This window comes from Lepidochelys kempii, chromosome 8 (genome assembly GCF_965140265.1).
Source record: "Lepidochelys kempii isolate rLepKem1 chromosome 8, rLepKem1.hap2, whole genome shotgun sequence".
NCBI lineage: Eukaryota > Metazoa > Chordata > Testudines > Cheloniidae > Lepidochelys > Lepidochelys kempii.
Window position 1 is genome coordinate 2,499,214 of NC_133263.1, and position 17,685 is coordinate 2,516,898.

At 43.1% G+C, this 17,685-nt stretch overlaps 1 protein-coding gene across 9 annotated transcripts in view; it reads left to right on the forward strand.

The window, feature by feature from the left end:
* Positions 1 to 17,685, forward strand: part of EBF1 (EBF transcription factor 1) — a 334,110-nt gene that overhangs the window by 201,390 nt on the left and 115,035 nt on the right. For 5 of the 9 annotated variants that reach the window (XM_073355192.1, XM_073355197.1, XM_073355193.1 and 2 more), the window contains exons 7-8: positions 3,875 to 3,956; positions 13,489 to 13,630. In XM_073355192.1, coding sequence (XP_073211293.1) covers positions 3,875 to 3,956; positions 13,489 to 13,630 — 224 coding nt within the window. The remainder of the gene's footprint in view (positions 1 to 3,874; positions 3,957 to 13,488; positions 13,631 to 17,685) is intronic. The other 4 variants (XM_073355195.1, XM_073355199.1, XM_073355196.1 and 1 more) reach the window with 1 other exon arrangement.

The following is a 17,685-nucleotide window of genomic DNA, read 5'->3' on the forward strand; positions in this document are numbered from 1 at the left end:
TGTTTTGTTTGATTGTAAAAACCCAAAGCAGATGTCCCAGTAGGCACAGAAACCACGGGGGGGGGGCTGACTTTTGTCACATGACAGGGATACAATGGTGCTGGAACTGGGGGTGCTTGAAGCAGTAATAACAAACACCAGATACATGGTTTCCATCATCAGTACCCCCACTATACAAATTGTTCCAGCACCCCGGCAGGGGTACTAGCCTTTGGCAAACCCGACCCACGTCAAGTGGCTGGGGCTCAGAAATTAAAGTTCAGGCTTTTATCAGCACTCCTGGGCATTGCACATGTATTCACCCAGTGAGCAAATTTCAGACTTCGACAGTTAGCGTGAATACTATTCCCCCCCCCATCATATGGGGAAAAAGTTAGCTCTGAAAAAATAACCTGATATTAAGAAGTTAGATGTAAACAAATACACATGTAAGTTATGTTTATAATGGGCCCAGTTTTGCCAGCATTACTCCTGGGCAAGTCTAACCTGTTATAATGGGATGACTTGCAGAGTAAGGTGGCAGAATGGAGCTCAAGGTGAAGAATGCGGCAGAACTAACAATTCTAAGATAATAAGTAAAAACTAGAATATTCTTGAGTTAAGCCATCGTGTATACTCATGTGACCCCGTTTCTATATTATTATTATTTGTTTGTATTATTGTAGGGCCTAGCAGTTTCATTTGTGGCCTGGGACCCCATTGTGCTAGGCGCTGTACAAACCACAGAACAAAACCAGTCTCTGCCCCAATGAGCTTCAAATCTAAGAATAGCACAAGGGACAACAGATGGATACAGACACACCAGGGAGTACAAGGAAACAGTGAGAGAGTATTTGTCAGCATGATAGGCAGTGGTATTCTAGCCACCTGGTTTCCAGCCAAAGTGGTTCTCCCTTCAGAGCCAACTAACATTGGGTCAGATTCTGCACTCCATTTCACCTGTGCAACCCAACTGAAGCGGACCACAGAGATTTGTGCAGAACAGGATGTGAGGCACTCTGCTTGCCAGGAATCAAACCCAGGTCTCTCACGGGTTAGGGCAAAACATGACTCTCATGGCCACTGAGCCTGCTTGTAGCTGGTGCTTTCTAAGACAATATTCAGCCCATATTTTGGTTTGTTTCTCGGTAGAATAAGAATTCAGGATTGGATAGAGTATTTTATCAGGTGATTTATTTTTAAAACAAAGTAAGAGAAAATATAAGAGGCAAGCTCTGTGTTTGAAAACTCCTCTCCAAAATGCTGTGGCTTTAAAAAAAAAAAAAAAAAGCCTTCCTGGAGTTTACAGAATTCACCAGTTTTTTGGGTTTTGATAGAACTAAATAAGTGCGCCTCAATTCTTCTTCAGCTTCTGTGGATGAAACACCCATTGACTTCAGGAGCGATGCACCCATGTAACTGTGGTAAAATTCTGGAGCTTTTGAATTAGACTTTGCAGACCCCAGACACCAGCTGTTGTATTTCATGTAGGTGTTTGATGCTTTTGATCTGGTGCCAGCTTATAAAACAAGAAAATGACATAGCTTCTTAAGCAGAGAAAAAGCTTAGAGTTTTGATAAAGAGGCTCTGTTAAGAGCTTTGCCTGTTTTGGGGGGACTTTTGAATTGATCAGCATGCATGCGTGCGTGAGTGCACACATACACACACGCCCCCCCGTGTTTACACATGCCATGCAAAGTTAACATGATAAATGTTTTCTACGTTTGCATGGCACGTTTGACTCCGTCTTTCAATGCAGATATTTTTAACTGTTACATCTCCCGCCCTCCCTTCCTGGTAATATATTCCTTTAGGGAAGTTCAAGCCAAAGTGGTCAGCTGCTTGGCTCCTACATTCTGGAAAACTCTGAAGAATTCTCTAGTAAACCCTTGGGGCAGAGCAGACTTTTCCCTAAAGAATAAGTGGTTCTGAGAGACTTTGCCACATAAGGGCCTGTTTGAGGCTCCAGGCACCAGTTGACAGGGACGTCTTTGCCTCCCAACAGATGGCCAGGATTTTTATTTCAGCCAGCAATCTCTCGCAGAGGGGTGGTCTCGCTATTCTGCCAGCATTCCGCATGACAGGGCCAGCTTAGGGCAAGAGGGATCTAATGTCCGTGCCCTTCATAGCTCACAAGCTAAATGATGGGCTGTTGACAGGAAAGCCATCATCTGAAGTGTAAGATCCTGAACTCTCCCTGCAGTTCGTTTTTCTTTGGCGGAATTAATGCCCTATTTGCTTGTCTCTCAAAATCCATTCTGGCACGAGTACAAACCTTTGACTGGTGGCAAGCAGTTGTCTGGATTCAAGATGCCAGGATTTGTGCTGACAGCTCCTTCTACACAATCTGAGTCAGGCTGTCACAGCTGGCCATTAGAGGCTTAAAAAGACACACACATGACAAATAGCACCAACTTTCGGTTATTGAATATCCAGACCTTCTTGATGAGAAAATGCAATGGCTTATACCCCTCTTTAATTGCGAGTAAACAAACAGCGCCCTTGCCATCCACCGTTGAAAGTGTCTTATGGCTCCTTATCGTTTTATATTGGTTGGTCTCTTTGATTTCCTTTAATGAAAGTAGCCCCTTGGAGTTTAAATTTGTCACCATGGCCATTGCCTAAAATGATGTTTAGAGCGTGAGGGAGCTGACACAACAGTCAGACAGGCCTCTTTAGGATGCAGTTCCACAACGGTGCAGGGGAGCAGCATCACAGAACACCAACCAGCAAAATGCAGCTGTGTGTTTCCATGCAACAAGCCCAGTTTTGCCCTTCTTGATTTCGGCATATGCAAATTATGCCACTTAGTGGCCACTGTGGGTTCTCACCGGGGATCAGGACGGACGCTTACAAAAAATTAACTTTCTGATTTTAAGTAAAACAATAACAAACAGTCACTCCTTGATGCCTCATTATAAGTGGAGACAGGGTAAATTAGCCTCTGCCTGGTTAATCAACAGCTATTGCAGGTATAATGATGCTCTGTCTGGTTGTGCCTGGTTTTAAAGCTTGGTGCAGGATTTAATTTTACACAGTTATCTTTAGTAGAGCCCTGGCTGCAGTTTGTTTTGGACAAAAGGCTGAAAAACCCTGGTTCCTGGGGGGGAGTGGCGGCGGGCAGGAATATGAGACCCACTATTATTCATCAGCTTGTCTTTATGGGTTTATGGTCCACTGGTGCATAACAGTGAAGAAAATATTTTCAGAAAAATGTTTGCTTATTGGGGGCTTGTAAAATGCAATGTCTCTTCTTAAAGCAACATATAGGTCTGGGCAGTCATTTCATTTCTTCCATGAAATCAGCCTTTTAATCAAGACTTCCCCTCACGCCCACAGTATTTTGTTCATTCATTTATGTGATTTGTCATGAACGAGCTTTAATTTTGTTGACAAATTTGGTGTAATTGTTGGATCAAGATTCAGATTGTGCAGAATGCTTTAAATTTTTTGCATAAATTGAGGTTTATAGGCTACACATGAACTTATGAGATGAAACCTCTTATATGCAAAGATGCTTTCTTGGCCAGCATTCTTCTGCTTTCTCTTTGCTGTACTGAAATTGTCTCTTTAACTTCCTGGTCGCTGTGGAAGACAGCATGATTCCATGACGCTAGCCATTTAAAGTGACATAGGGACCAATTCTGCAAACCTGTATGGCTATGACAAAGCAAAGTTCTTAAGCATGTGTCACTTTTAGCACATGCTGAAGTGTTTTGCTGGTTGGAGGCCATGTGAGCAGTCCTTACCCATGTGGCCAGTCAAAGGCACAGCTTGTGTGAGTAAGGATTGCTAATTGGAGTAAGGATTTGCTGGATCAGACTCAGGAAAGGGACATGGTGCTATACGCTGCATGCATCTGAGAGGCTAATGGCGGTGTCTCTTTTCTCCACAGGTTCTTCTTGAAATTTTTTCTCAAATGTAACCAAAATTGCCTAAAAAATGCAGGAAACCCCCGGGACATGCGGAGATTCCAGGTCAGTATGTCATGCTTCCTTCTTTAAAAATAATCTACTGGTGGGGTAGAAATAAATTTGACCCAAACTAAGCTGGTAATTAACTGGAAGATGCTGAAATTTACTATACTGATCTCAGTTTTGGAGATTCCCAGTGACAACAGAAATTAGCAGGAAGTTCTTGGATTTTCTTGCTCTCGGCAAGAGAAGACTTGAAGATGATGCCATCCCTGTGGGAAGTAAAACTGTGACGGGAAGAAACAGAAGTGGCCTTGTATTGTTGCTGTGTTGAATCACATGGCTGCTTCTCTCTAGGATATCCTGCTCTTCCTTAAGACCTAACTGTGCCTTCATGTAAAGATTTTAAGTGAGCAAGCAATATTTATTAGTGGGGGAAATCTTGTCACCAAAACAGATGTATGGTTATGCTGAAAATCTAAACAGGTTCCCCTTGGGGAGTCATTTGCTGCAGTTTGAAATATTTTTTTTATTTTTTGAAAGATTGTATTAATTTTATACTGGCCCAGTCCTCACTGAGGCAAAACTCCCACTGTCTGCTCTTCACTAGGGTATTTTTAGCAAATACTTCCCTACCACTGTAAGCTCCTACCCGTGGAAACATAGGCTGAGTGCTGTGGGGTGAACAGAGCTCCAGCTAGCCACCAATATTTTTCCATTATGTTGTTTAACCATGCTCAGGACCAGTCTAAAAGATATGTAAGCTCCTTCGTTTTCAGTTTAAACCAATTTTTACCAACAAATTCCCAGGTTTTACAAAAAGTATTATTCATTTTTTTCTGATTTTCACCTTATTTTTGTATCACTCAAATATATAAAAATAGCTTTTGTTTTATTAGGAAAATACAATACATTCCCTGAGATAGCTGTATTATGATAACACATTGGTCTCTGTGTATATGCAAAGCTGCCTGTTGAAGTAAGGCTGTGTGTTTATTGTGTGTATCTTCTAGACTAATAAACAGGCACGCATGCAAGCTCTGAAGTGCATGCGCATCTGAATGTACTGATGAATCTCATGCCTGCCACGTACACATCTCAAGCTGCTAGCAGATAACTGTTCAAAGATTTGACACAGTAAAGTGGGAAGAAAACAAAAATCTGTATCAGAATATGTTTCGGAACACAAGGAAGTATTTGAAAGTTTTTAAAAAAACAAAAAACAGGAGCAAAGGATGAAGTTGAGTGTATGCGCCGCAAATGGTGTGGTCCAACTATTAAATGCAAATATTTATAGCCTAATAGTTCTAAGTCTACAACAGTAAACTGTTTGATTCAAATGAAAAGTTTTATTTGGGTATTGGTGGCATTGTGTTTGAGTTCTGTTTTAGTTCTGCAGTAAACCACATTGATGAATGGAAATCAAAGCATTAATCTACTGAATACTTTCCCCCCCATCTTTCTGTCCACCAATATAAACCCCAATATTTACCCAGAAAAATTATTAGTAGTTTTTTGCACTGATTTTGACCGGTTTTTGTTGTTGTGACTTGTGGTAATAAACACTGATAAATTCCTGGGAAAAAATAAATAAAATAAAAACTGAAAATGAAGGGCCATAAAGATATGGAATTAAAAACATCACAGATCATGGGAGCATTGTCTACTCTAGACCTCCCAGTGCTGGAGCCAGCGGGGTGTAGGCAGTGGTGGGAAATATTTGCCCAAAGGACCCCCCTGTGTGATCGTTCAGAGGGTGTTTTGCCTACAAGGGGTAGGTAAGGTGGAGAAATGACCCTCCCTCGTTGGGGGCAATGCAGGAGTTTAGTGAAGACAAGCTCCGTGAGGTTTCTTACTCAGGACTGTCCTCAGGGGTTGGGGTTAACCTTCACCCAGAAGCAGTGAGGGGTTTATCCTGCAATCCATGTGGGTCATAGAAGGGTAGCTGAGGCTGGAAGTGGGCCAAGGACCATCTGTTCAGAAGCCCAGCATGTGTGAAGCAGTTTAGGGTGCTCTGAATCCCCTTCCAGCCACCGCAGCACTTAGTCGTATGGGGTACGCGTTGTATGAGTGGTTATGATACTCAATGCCTCTTTCTTTTACTGTACACATGCTAACAGGTTAATCCCTATAGTTCCCCACAAAGTAGGTGAGTATTATTTATTCCTGTGCAGCTGAGATACAGGAAGGGAAGTGACTTGGCCGAGGTCATGCACCCAGTTAGTGTCAGAACTGAGATTGGAATGCCAGGAGTCCCTGATGTCTGGCTGCATGCGTCTTCCTCTATAGCGTGCTGCCATTGGGAGCTATTCCCACTTATTAAAATATATATTCTCCTCTAAGAGGAAAAGTATTCTCCCAGGGTGCTCTCGCCAGTAGGGCAATCTAGCATGAACAGCCGGGTCTGGGGCCTGTCAAAGCACACGGTTCGTGATATGTACGCACTGCCAGTTTTGTACTCCCCCAAGATATGGGCTGATTTTCATATGGTAATGCCTTTGTATGTTCCCTCAGAACAGCAGTCAGGAGCCTGTGTAGGTGAACAGGTAGGGCATAGGAAAGGTGGTTGATCTCTTCACTTGTAAAGACATTCTGTCATGCAAACCCAGCTTCACAGCAGTTGAGCTTTCAGTGTGTAAACAGAGACTGCTTAATTACACAGGTCATGTCAATTAGCGTGACCTTAGCATTTTCAAGAAATTAATCACTTTCAGCAGAGCAAAGCACGGCTCATACATTAATACAGTGAGCTATTAAAGCTTGTAGAAATCCATTAAATGCTGGTGCTTTTTTATTTCTTTTGAAATAGCTGGGTTTTCTTCTCGAACTTGTTGCTCTCACAACAAACTTCTTAAAATAAAGCAGCTGGTCACTGTAGAGGGTAGAAGAGACAGGATTCATTTTTCACTTCTAGGGGAGAAAAGTATCAAGCAAAACCACAGTGAGGTCTTACAGAGGACCCATCTTTGGTGCACGGGTGTAAACGTGCTGGGTGAAATCCTGGCCCCCTTGGGCATGTCTACACTGCAGCTGGTAGCCAGAGGCCTTTGCCCTAGCACACAGAAATGTGTGGACAGTGTGGACATTGTGGCTCTGGTGGAGACTCTGGCTAGCCACTGAGCTCAGACCCAGGGGTTAGGTGGGATTAAGAGAATGAGCTGCTGCCCGAGCTGTAATGTCTACACAGCTATTTGTACTGTGCTACCCACTCTGGGAGACTCGCTCCCAGGGGCAGTGTAAACCTCCCTTTGAAGTCAATGGGAGTTTTGCCACTGACGTCCGTGGGGCTCGGATCTCACCCACTAACCTGAAAGGCTTGGGTCAGTGATGAGATCGAAGCAATTCCAAGTCCTATTCATAGCTGGATAGCCGGCGTTTCTGGAAAGGATCAGATTGTCCCATTTGGCCCTGTCTGCGTGGCTCTCCACCTTTCCACACAGAAGTGAGGGAGTTTTGTTTTCACAACATACCTCCTCCTTCCTTACTTTATTGCCATTTTTTCCCACCCTGCTCCTGGTGTCATCTGGGAACTGGTTCGTCTTTGGGGCTGATCTCCATTGTCTGCCTGGAAAAGGCCCCAAGCCAAGGGAGTCATTAGGGATTGCTGGAATGCAGCCATGCTCTTGCCCTGCCTTCTGTTGGGGAACACGGGGTGGTGGTGGCAAAGATACGGGCCCAGGTACACAGGCTAATGCCACCTGAGGATGAACTTTGCAGAGTTTCCATCCTCTTTCTCTCCTCCCCTGGTGGGCTTCACTGTGGAAGGGTCACGTGGAGCCTAACTGTCTCATTTAGTCATAAAGTGGCTAACGAGTGAAGGGAAGGGGACAGAGGGTATGCTGGTTTTGGGGAGCTGTGTGTGAATTTAGGCCCAAGTGTGGAAAGGAATGAGGGGTCCTGTCCTGAAATGTATTTATGTCCAAGTGTGCCCTCCCTGGCAACCTAAGGAGTCCAGGGGGAGGGAGGGTCCCAGAGCTTGGCCTCCAGCCTGAGCTGGAATGTCTACACTGCAATTTTATAGCCCTGTGGCCCAAGCCACGGCTACACCTTGCGTCTTTTATTCCAGTGTAGATGCACCCTAAGTGCTGCTGCAATACAAATAGTAATTAGATGGCATTATGGGGGCGGGTGAGCAGCTTGCTGTGAATGGTGGGGGGGAGACAGAGGGGGAGTGATGGGAGCTGCTGAGATGCAGCTTGGGGAGGAGCATCCTGGGTGTTCTTACCGCATTTCCTTGGTGGCTGACAGCTGGTGCCATGTACTCCCCGCCACCCTTGGTGGCTGGTGCTGTTTTCTCCCTCTCACTCCCTCGGTGGCTGGCACCTGTGTGCCGACACCCCATGCCCCCCGCCCCAGGTGCTGGTGCTCTAGCCCTCACCCCAGCCTGGCAACTGGCACACATGCTCCTGCCCCTCCCCAGGGCTGAGTGTCTCCACAGGACCCAGGGTGGCTGGAAGGTGGGGATTGGTCTGGGCTGAGGAGTCACATAAGCGACCACCTCTCCCAGGCGGCTGGAGGCATTTACTGTGTGACTCCGGCATGTTCCCTGTACGCTGGCCCTGGCCAGCATGGCTGCGTAACAGAAGCTAGGGAGAAGAGAGCTAATCCTACCCGTTCCCTGGTGTCTGGCCTGCTCCCACACCTCCCAACCCCTGCTCTGGGTTCTGCTCTGTCCTGCCCCCACCTGCATGGAGATGGGATATAGCTGGGTCCCCCTCTTGCTTCTGCATCAGCTAGATCTGCTCCCCTCAATATTCCCATTGTGGGGGCAGTAGCCCCCACTACCCCTTGGTCTGCTGCACCCTGGTGGTTCTCTGCCCTAAAATACCACACAGAACTAAACCACGTGTTCTATACTTATGTAATTAACAAACCCCAGACGACCTGGGTATTTTGTTGTTGCTGTGATAATAAAACTGCTAACCCGTGTCAGGTTTCAATATGGAGGAAACCTTTGTGGCTGAGTCAGAGCATAAACCCCTCAAAAGGCATTTATTATGGAAACCCGGAAAGCCACGGACACATCACCGTGCTGGCTGATGGGTTTACCCCACAACCTCCACCTCAGCCTAAGCTTCAAACGTGTCTTAATGGGATGCTGCCAGTCAGGTTTGAATTGTAGCCACTTGTGTCCTGCTGTAAATCTGCATAAGAGACAAAAATGATGCTTCATGAATCCCAGATAATGGAGTTAGGACATGCAAGGTTCTCTCCCCAGAGGGATAAGGAGGAGGGGGGAGTTTGGAAAATAGCAGTGTGAGCTATGACCCCAGTTCAGCAAGGTATTTAAGCATGTGCCTAACTTCAGGCATGTGAGTAATCTCACTGAGTGCATTGCACATACGTGCTTAACTTTAGGCACTGTCTTAAGTATCTTGTTGAATCAAGGTATATTTGGGTTACCAGAATGACGGAAACAAACTTCACGAAGCAGTCTCCAACTGGTGATGAAAATAAAGAACTTTCCCATCCCTTTTTGTCATGACATCCATTAGGAAGCAGGGACAGCGAGATATAAAATCAGATTAGTGAATCCCAAAGACACAGGCCTAAAGCAAATGGCAGCAAGAGACATCTCAAACCTGGAAATTAGCGTCGTTGAATTTCTGCAGCCTTTGCCAGGAGGTGCCTGGGGTATAAACCAAAATATCAGGGCACTGCCAGGAAAATGGAGAAAATTGAAAACACCAGGAACATGTTATGTATTAATCAATTAGCAAAGCTTAATGGGTTGTGGTTAAAAATGAGGAGTCATGCGATGCTTAATTTTGATATATTAGGTGACGCACCATAACAAACAAACAGGCCCAGCACTAAACCTGGATAAATAGTTTGATCTCCAGCGTTCTTGTTTCAGAAGGTTTTTTAACTGACCTCCCCAAAACATTCACAACTGAGCTATTTTACGGCAGGCAGAATAATTTGCCGAGTCATTATATAATGTAGCATAAATGATAGTGGTGGCTGGCTGAATAAAGTTACAACATGATGGGGGGGGGGAGGGGAAGAACTCTTCCCCCAATTTCCCCCTGTGTTGATACAGGATTTAGATTAAAAATCTATGACGGGTTGAAGCTAAAGCTCAAAATAATTTTCCATGTTTGCCTGACCCAAATTAAAAATGTGTTTTGTTGACAAAATTTGAAAAGGTTTGAGATTTGGCAGGCTTGGTTGTCCCCATGTTTACATTACTATGTCAGCACCTCATTAATCATTTATTAAACTGTCATGTTTCTTTTCCCTCCTGCTATAGTCTGTGTTCTACGGGTGTCTCACTGGGCACTCCACATCTAGTTTGATTTCCCTCCCACACTCACAATTTTACGATTTCTCCACCATTAGTTTTAACATGTGCTTTAACTTAAACACATCCCCATAATTTCAAAATCACAATGAGAAAAGTGTTGTATTTTAGATTAAAAATCTAAGTGTACCTTATAAGCCTGTATGTGCACTGAAAAAGTCCAAGTATATCATTGCAGTGCATAACAAATACACAGTCTATTTTTTCCCTCTACATAGTCATGGCATTAATATTTAGCTAATGCGTGTCTGCTAAGTCCTTTTTACATTCCTAGCAAAACAGAGTGCTTACGTTAATAAAATTGTATATTTTAAGAAATAAGCAGAGCATGTGTGCTGCTTTTTACAGGTGCACTATGAATAATCATTTTTTTTTCAGACAGACACCCAGAGTAACCACTTTTTTTCTGCATTTCCTGACACTGGAAACAGATTCTCATGGTGATTCCTTTTATAGTTGCTTCTGCTAACGACTCCAGAGAACCACTCCAATGTGGTCTCTGTGCAGTAAATCAAACTCCCTGGTCAAGAGATAGGTAGGAAGGTACAGTTCAGTAAATCAAAACGTGGCACATCAACAGGTTCCAAAACCTGAGGGAAAAATATTACAAAGGCCTGATGCCCTAAATGACCTTGTTGGATCTACTCTTACGAGTAGAGTTACTCCCATGTTAGGATTTCTTATGTGAGAGAGGTTACTTACATGCGCAAGACTTTGCAGTTTTGGGCCATAAGCTAGTATTATTTTTAACTTAGGAAGACTTTTAAGTCTGGATCCTGGAAACACTCAGATGCTTAACTTTAAGCATGTGCTTAACCTAATTGACTTCAATGAGACTACATACATGCTTTAGGGGAAGCACATGCATAAGTATTTGCAGGATTGGGGCCAAGTTGTGGGGGAAAATATTTCAACCTTTTGATGTTCTAGGAAATTCAAATTCTTCTGTGGCTATGATCATCATCATCATCATCATCATCATTATTATTTATTTTATTTATTAGTATTTTATTTTATTTATTATATTTCTACATCTAAATGTGCCTAGTACTTTACCAACTAACACAGAAGACTGGTCTAGAAGTCAATGGCACTATGACAAGTGACGTCAGCTGAGGATTTGTCCAAAAATCCTTGTCCCACGGAATTTACAGTGGTTGCAATCTCATTTGTGCCCTCACCAACTATGTGCTAATCACTGTAGGCTCACATTTTAGTGGAAACAGCAAAACCTTGATTCTGCCCCCCAGGAGCGAAAAGGATAAATTCCATTTGAAATCCTTGTGGAATTTTACATTTTGGTAGTGTTTTTCTCCACTAATTTGAATTTAGAAGGATTTACCTACAGTATTTGGTGCGGTCTTTTCCCCCTCCAAATTACTGTTTGTAAGAGCTGTTGAATCCTTTATTCTGTATTTTAATAATATGTATTTAAAAAAAATCCATGGCAGAATGGCGTTCCGATGGACTATATCAGAAATCCTGAAATGCAAACTGTTCTGTTGTGTCCCCCCCTTAAAGACAAAGGCTTCCTGGCTTGGCTAAGGATGGTTTAGCCACTTGATTCACTTTGTATTTTTAAGTGTTTAATAGGTGGTGAGAAATAGGTAGAATGGCAAAGTTTTTAGTTTCCCCTCTTTATCCAATTCAAGTGATGACACTGAATTGTTGTAAGTGATCCCTTAAGTGTCCCCATTCGACCACTGCTGAGAGGTAGCAGCTTCCTGGGAGCGTTGAAGCAATGTTTGCCAATCCTTGTAAAGCATTTCACCTCTTCAGAAGCTAAAGCCTCTCAAAACCAAGAACAATTAAAGCAAGAGCCTGTCAGAGCGACTGGGGAATTCAGCAAAATAAATCAGAAATCCTCTGCCCTGCCTCTGGAGGCTCGCCTCATTATAAGAGCAGATCTATTAGCCCCCTTGCCATTGTCTTTCATTTCTCAAGTGAGGTGATTCTAATTAAATTAATCTGCATGTCAATCTATCGGTGATCAATCAAGAGGGCTGAGGTCCCCCTATGCGGCAGTGTGCTTGCGGCTGACAGGGACTGATAATGGAGGAAGAAATAAACTGTCGAGCAAAGTTAATTAGTCAACATAATAGGTGGATTAAACGGAGCCGCTGATTGCTGTTTCACATGTCGAAGCATGAGGTGGGAGCTGAAACTGCAATTAACAGACAATTATTATATTTGGTTGTAAGAGGTCGCATGAATAAACATATCTCTGTGGGTTTCAGTTTTTAATCCCTTTCCCTGTTTAATATAAGGAGAAGTGTAGGTCATTTCTTCTTATTGTTTTAGTTAAAGTTCTCTATGGCAATGCATGCTCTTGGAAAACTGGCAGTCTACCCAGGGCCCCGTCTTCAACTGGGATAAAACCCTGAAATGCTGTACTTCATTAGTATAGGACATAGGGGTCAGAGCGGGGAACAGGGTAAGAGAAACAGTGTGTGGTCCTGGAATTAGGGTGGGGAACTGAGTGACCTGGGTTCTATTCCCAGCAATGCTTCCAACCAGCTGTGTGACCTTGGACAGTCACTTTCCCTCTTTGTGCTTTAGTTTCCCCTCCCACACTTTGTGTCTTATCTATCCAGATTGGAAACTCCTTTGGGCAGGATCCATCTCAGATCGTGTCTGTATAGTGTCTAGGACAGTGGACCCTGATCTTGGTTGGGGCCCCTAGACATGAGGATAACGCAGATGGTAATAAGGGTGAAACGGAGACTGTCCAATGCAGCTCAGAGCGGGAGAATTTGGGATAAATCCAGATATCCCCTGGTGACTGTGGCTAAAATATTGGAGGTTGGGGCTGGGTGAGAAACAGAACTCTGCTCTCGTCTCAACTTCACAAAAAGTGGTTTTGTTTTCTTTTATTTTGAATCGATTCTCATTTGCAATGTCAACAGCGCTATCTACTTCAGCAGAGAAACTGAAGGATAATTTAGGGTGAAACACAGCCGCCCTTGTATTTGCAGGGGGGAGGGGCGGGAGAAACCCTTAATAAAGATCTTCTTGTTAAAATGATGGCTAACAGCGTACCTTCTGCCATACAGCTACAAACTCTGCAATTTGACTTAAAGCTGTATCAGAAGGTTTCTATGCCAAAGACTCACTCATCAATAGCGTCTCTTGTTAGATTTGTACAGCATAAGCACCAGTTATTATGCGAAATAGCTATGCAATTTTCTGCAGCTCCCAGCTGTTATTTATTTAACTGAGTTTATTACAATCTGTGCTCTTTTTTTTTTTTAATATATCAAACGTTGATCCGTTTTACTCTTGTGCTCGCAGGTTGTGGTGTCGACAACAGTCAACGTGGACGGCCATGTGTTGGCGGTGTCAGACAATATGTTTGTACACAACAACTCCAAGCATGGGCGGAGGGCTCGAAGGCTCGATCCCTCGGAAGGTACGCCTTCTTATCTGGAACATGGTAGGCATATCATTTTCGTTGGTTGACATTGCTACTTTAAATGTGGATTTATTTGGTTTCTCTCTCATTTTTCATTTCAAATTGTCCTGCAGTCATTGAAACAAACTTCCGGGCCAAATTTTTAAGAGATCAGTCTCCAAAAACTGGGTTTGGATTTTCAAAGCAGCAGAGCACTAGAGGTTTCGGTGGTGGTGGTGGGGAACCTGAGAAAATGCTCATGAAAAATCTGCCCCTTCCTTTACTGAAAAATGTCCATTTTTGGGATCACTATCGCTCAGCACCCAAAATTGGGGTCAGGTTTTCAAAATGGCACAGCTCCCCCTGGCATGTAAAAGATGTGGGTAGATTTTCAAAAGCGCTTGGCACCCACAATTGGGACCAGATTTCTGGTAGCTGCTGGGTGCTGAGCTCTGTCGAAAATCTGGCTACTACGTTGAGCTTTTAAATGAGAGCTGCTTTGAAAATCTGGACTTAATTAATGTTTTGTTTTTGCTTTGTCCTCTAAATTGGTGACTGCTTCTAAAAATTAAACAAAACAAAACAAAATCATAGGGGAATTCCCCCCAGCCCCTTGGGAGAATTGTCCCTTGTCTTTTGAAGTGGGTTATAATTCTGAACACATTAGGCACTTGCTCCCATTGACAGTCATGGGTGTGGAATGCACCCAACCCCTTGCATTGGTTTGTGCCATAAGTGTTTGCCATGGATTGCATGGGTAATTGGTTATATTCTGCCAAATAGTTAGAAGAAACCAGATAAAATTTGTCTCAAGGAAAGTGAATGCCACTTGGAAAAATGTAAACTACATACGTCAATACAAATAACAATAATGGGGGAATATGCCATTTTCCACCCCTCAGTGAATTGCTGATGAAAAAGAGTTCTATTCTACTCATTCTTTTGGGCTCCGATCCTGCAAACACTTAGTCATCTGCTTAACTTCCTGCACGTGTGTAGCCATATTGAAGTCACTGGGACTGTTTGCGTGAGTGAAGTTGAAGGTATGGATAAGTGGTTGCAGGATTGAGGTTGTAGTTCGCACTTACTAACCTAAAATTCTTAGCTCAGCAGCATTTCTCATTATATAAACATAACTTACATCTGTATTTATTTAACTCTAACTTTTTATGTAGGTCATGAGCCATTTTCAGCTATGCTTCTTCCTATAGAATTTTTTTCATCCCTGCCAACAACCTAATCTAATAAACAAACCACTGTCATAATGTTTGCTCGATTTTTGTATGGAATGTGCAAACTGTGCTTTTATTAATTAACAAGAGGCAGAGCCTTACAAAGGACACGTCACTCTATTCAACCTTGCAATCTTTTTAACATGAACTCTTGTCTTTCAAAACCTGTTTATTTTTTGGCTTTGTTAGAACTAAGCTAGATACCCTTTTTTTCCCCAGTGAGGACCTTTGAATGCCTACCTGTGATTAAGTTTATACTTTTTTTCTTATAATTATTCTTGTCTTCACACATACTGTAATACTCCCTCCTTTTCTTGTATCTACCACTCACGCTCCCACTGGGTAAGGTGCTCTGGGTGCAAAAAGAAGAAAATGATAAAATTATACCTCTATTTCCAGGTAACCCTCAGGTCCAGTGGTTGCCATTAAATGTCAACATTCGCCAACAGGCACCACATAATCACCACAATTATCTCCTCTTCTAAATCCTGGGGGGGAAAGTGATTATCTAATCCAATCTAATTCTCGGGTACCTCTCGGACAAAATTATTTGGCCACCGCTGGCAAATTCTCATTACTGGTGAGCACTGCACTAAAAGATTCCTTCCTTCCTTAAGACATGCCAGGCATTTAACCCTTTTTCAGCTAAACTTGTGTCTCCTCCGACCACTGAACTCTACTCATGTTTATGTGCATGTGATGGCAACAAAACTAGCAAGTACTTTTGTTGTATGTTGTCCAAAACATCTGACCGAACTCAAGGGTGGAAAAATGTTAAATGGGGTGCATACCCACCAAAGTTTTGAGCAGCCACCAAACACTTAAACCCCATTCCTGGAACAGTCGATAGCTCTCTCCACTGGAATAGGCTTCCCTCATAGTTCCCTCCCCAAAATGTGTCCCTCTCTTACTCCTACTCCTGGATTCTTGGTCCTAAGGCCTGGGCTGTCTTCCCCAGATTTGTGCATGCAGAGAACCCTTGGCTCTCCCATCTTCTGTGGTGGTGTTGGGCAGGTGGGGGAGAGGATGATCCAGGCCATATCAGGTTGCCGTAGCTGTGCTGCTCACAGCTACTCTGGCCCAGCGCTCTGACTGATCATGAGGTTTGGATTGCAAGAAGTGTGCTATAATACCTTTCTGACCAAATGTACCCATGCACTTATATAGAAATTTTGAGCCCAGAAGTAAATAATGAATACCTGATGTTGTTTGTAGAGAAGTGGGGGCAGAAGATAGTGATGTGGGGTGCTTGCTGGCTGGTTTGGTTAGGCATTATTTACCTTGCAATTTTCTTTACCAACCTGTATTGGCAAATGGTGCTTTTAAACATTGAGTTCCAGTGTGTGTGACAGCTAAAAAAGACTTTGGGTGCCGAAAAGCACAACCGGACAGAAAGTTTTACCTTCTGAGCCACTCAGGAGCCTTGTGTCTCCACACTTGGGTTTTTACCATCTCATTTGCAGGTAGCCTGGATTATTTTTGGGATCTCCAACACAGATCTCTGTTTATATCCTGCTGCTCGGACAGTAAAAGGAAAGCTCCTTTTTAGCGACTCATCTCTCTGTATATAAGTAGAAACCAGGATCATGGTTTCACATCCCCACACTATACTCCTTGATTCTGGAGAGTTAATAAGCTCATCTTTCAAATAAATATATCTCTTTTTCAAAAGGCAGAGGCTAATTATTTCATACCACTCTGTGAGGTATAAATAGGGTAGGCCACAGAGATCTGTGGTTTGCAATAATTATCACATTTTCACTCACAAATAGTTGGACCCTTGCTTGTTTGATATTTATGGTAAACCATGGGGCTAGTGTGGTTGACCTTTCTAAATTATACAAATACAGTAGGATGTATAGAGAAGAGCTAATATAGATCAAAATTAGCGTATACTATATATTGGTTTATACTTCATCTTAAGGTGTAATTTTAAAGGGAAAACCTTTCCAAAACAACTTAAAGGACTAAACCCAAACAGGCAGGGAAAAGGAAGGGTATGCAAGAGGAAGCATTCAAGCAGGCCTGGAGGGACTCTTCCAGGTTTCTTAGCATGAAGTCCACACTCTAGATCTCTGCAGAGCTTTTGGCACAAACTCTTTTACCTTGCTTCAAAGTAATTTTTCAAATCTCTGGGTGTATTTACTTGAATTTAAAGCCAATTGCAGCATCAGTTTCTCTCTATTTTTCCTCTCTGGCAGAATGCGGTGCCCTCAAAAAATGATTGTGCCGGAGACCCTGTCAGTTTGCATGCTCTAACACTTTATTATCTAATGATCTAATATGCAACAAGGCAAAGAGGGGGTGCTCGTCACTCTGACAGGATGCCTAAGAGAAGTGACTAAATTACTTTATGTACCATTAGCGCTAGCAGCTACGGTGAACTCACTGCGAGCGTTTATGCAAATACTCCTGAATACATTCAAGTGGCCTTGTCAGGCAGACGACTGACAAGCAGTTTAAATGCTCTTTTTTTTTTTAAAGGGCCAATTTTATTTCTTCTCCCTTCCCATTCCACCCTCCTCCTCTTCTCCACGGTGAGATCATTGAGGAATTAGGCTCATTGGTGACTGACTTGGTTCTGTGTCAGTCTCACCAGCAGCAGCAAAAGAAGAAATGAATCATCTATGTGCTTCAGACAAGCTACAGGACTTGATTTTGGAACTGTAGATAGAAGCAAAGACAGCTGTGATTTCTAATGCAATGCCCTGCCACTGCTGTTACATTTCTGATTCTTTTTATAGGCTGTTTATGAATCCAGAGACTGTCCTATCCTGCAAAATATAGTGACTGGTCAGATGCTGCACCTATGCAGAGTCTAGTAACTTTAGCGGGACCTTGTGTTGATTATATTAGTTGCAGGTT